General features: G+C 49.9%; 1 protein-coding gene across 1 annotated transcript in view; it reads left to right on the top strand.

Annotated features, from left to right (window-relative positions):
• Positions 1-1,811: 1,811 nt before the first annotated feature.
• The window catches only part of UNG (uracil-DNA glycosylase), a 12,402-nt gene continuing 12,348 nt past the window's right edge, over positions 1,812-1,865 (top strand). Inside the window, exon 1 of the mRNA XM_008569785.1 lies at positions 1,812-1,865. This exon is cut by the window's right edge and continues 1 nt beyond it. Coding sequence (XP_008568007.1) covers positions 1,812-1,865 — 54 coding nt within the window.

Below are 1,865 nucleotides of genomic sequence, written 5' to 3'. Positions count from 1 at the left end.
GAACCCTCGGCGGGAGCGCCGCCGCACTTCCCAAGCGGCGCACTATAGCAGTGCGCCATGCCACCGGGCCGGCCCCAATCGTTTGTTCTTTTTTCTTGCTGAATAGTACTCCATTGTATGCATGCACCACAGTGGTGAGTACCACAAAGGAGCCATAAATGCCAGTTGGGCGTCTGGGTTGTTTCCTGTTTTAGGCGATTGTGAATAAAGTTGCTATAAACATCTATGTACAAGCTTTCGTGTGAATACAGATTTTCATTTATCTTGGGGAAATGCCTATGAGTGGGATTGCTGGATCAGATGATAAAGTTCAACTTTATACAAGACTGCTGAATTGTTTTTCGAAGTGGCTATAAGGGCAAATGATTTTCAGTTATGAGCCCCTCTCCCTTCCTATACTTGAAAGAAAGTGAGCCGAGATGCCAGGAAGAAATCTGCTGGGCTGTGCTCAAAGTAGCAGGCAGCCCAGGGCTACCCTGAAAGGTGTGGCACCAGGTGTGGGGGTGGTAGAGCTTATATACTGCGCCAAGGGCTGGCTGATACCATCAAGGAGGGTCATTATGCTAATGTGGATGGAGGTGGAGAACTGTGTCCTTGTGGAAGCAAAAGGGGTTTCTGTTTAAGTCAGGAGGCTTCTCCTAAAGGGAAGGGGGTAGGGGAGGGGTAGAGGTGGGCGGCGCCATTTTGTACTTGGGCTTGTCTAAAGTGGCGCTGGTTATGTTGCAGGTCTATTAATACTTAAGCTCCTTGTCCCAGGCACTGGTACACACCAGCAACAAGGAGAAAGTTCCTGCCCTCATCCACGTTATGTTTTGGAGATGGAGACAAAAATAAACAAGAGATGAATAGTAATTTTATACAGTATAGAAGTTATTAGAGCGATGGGCTAGAAAGTGAGACAGGAGGCAAGGTCTGTGAGGAAAGGATCCTGAAGCTTTCCAGGCAGGGCAACAGCATGTGCAAGAGTTTGAAGGCCACAAGGGGACAAGCTTGTGTCCAGGTAATGTGCTGGGAGGCAGATTCAGTGCCCACTGGTCAGAGAGGGAAGCGTTCTTGAGAGCTGGGTAAGAAAGCAGCTGGGGTTTTATACTAAGCATATGTGAAGACCATAGAAGGGTTTTAACCCAGGGATTGTCATGATGTAACTTACGTTTCAGAAGGATTGTAGCCAGGAGATGGAAGAGCAGCAGTTGAATTCGGGATATTTTGGAGATAAAACCAAAAGGAGATATTGATGGTTTGGATACGAAGAGAGAGGGAAAGAGAAGAATCCCAGGTGTATGGGGGGTGGGGGAATGGTGGTGCCCTTCGGAGGATGAAGAGCTTGAGGTTTAACTTCCAGGACCTCAAATTCTCCCCCAAACCTTACAGGCTAGGTAAAAAGTCTGACCATTCTAAGACTGAGTTTGTTGTCAGTGAAATCGGTTGTGAAAATTAAACGAGAGAATGTATTTCAAAGATCAACAAATACCATTATAATGCTTATTTCACTCCCACAATATCCCTATGGGGCAGGAACTAACCTTCCTACAAGCTGAGAGGTGGAGGGACTTGCCCAAAGGCAGAGGCTACGAACAGACAAAGTGAATGAAAGAATAAGCTCCTGCGCATGGTGCCAAATCCCACCCCGCCCTGGGGTCTTTGCGCAGCCACCCCTCCCGCACATGCGTACTAAGCCCTCCGCCCCCAGCCCCCAAAGCCCACCGCTCGGAGCATGCGCGGGCCGTTTGGCGCCAATTTCGGACCGCCACAGCTAGCGTCAGCCTCGCTGGTTCCCGGGTGGCGCGCGTTCGCCCCTGCCCGCCTTCGGGATGATCGGCCAGAAGACGCTCTACTCCTTTTTCTCCCCGAGTCCCGCCAGCAGG

Source organism: Galeopterus variegatus, unplaced genomic scaffold (assembly GCF_000696425.1).
Source record: "Galeopterus variegatus unplaced genomic scaffold, G_variegatus-3.0.2 Scaffold529, whole genome shotgun sequence".
NCBI lineage: Eukaryota > Metazoa > Chordata > Mammalia > Dermoptera > Cynocephalidae > Galeopterus > Galeopterus variegatus.
Note: the sequence above shows the minus strand (reverse complement) of the source record. Positions and strands in the feature narration are given on the sequence as shown.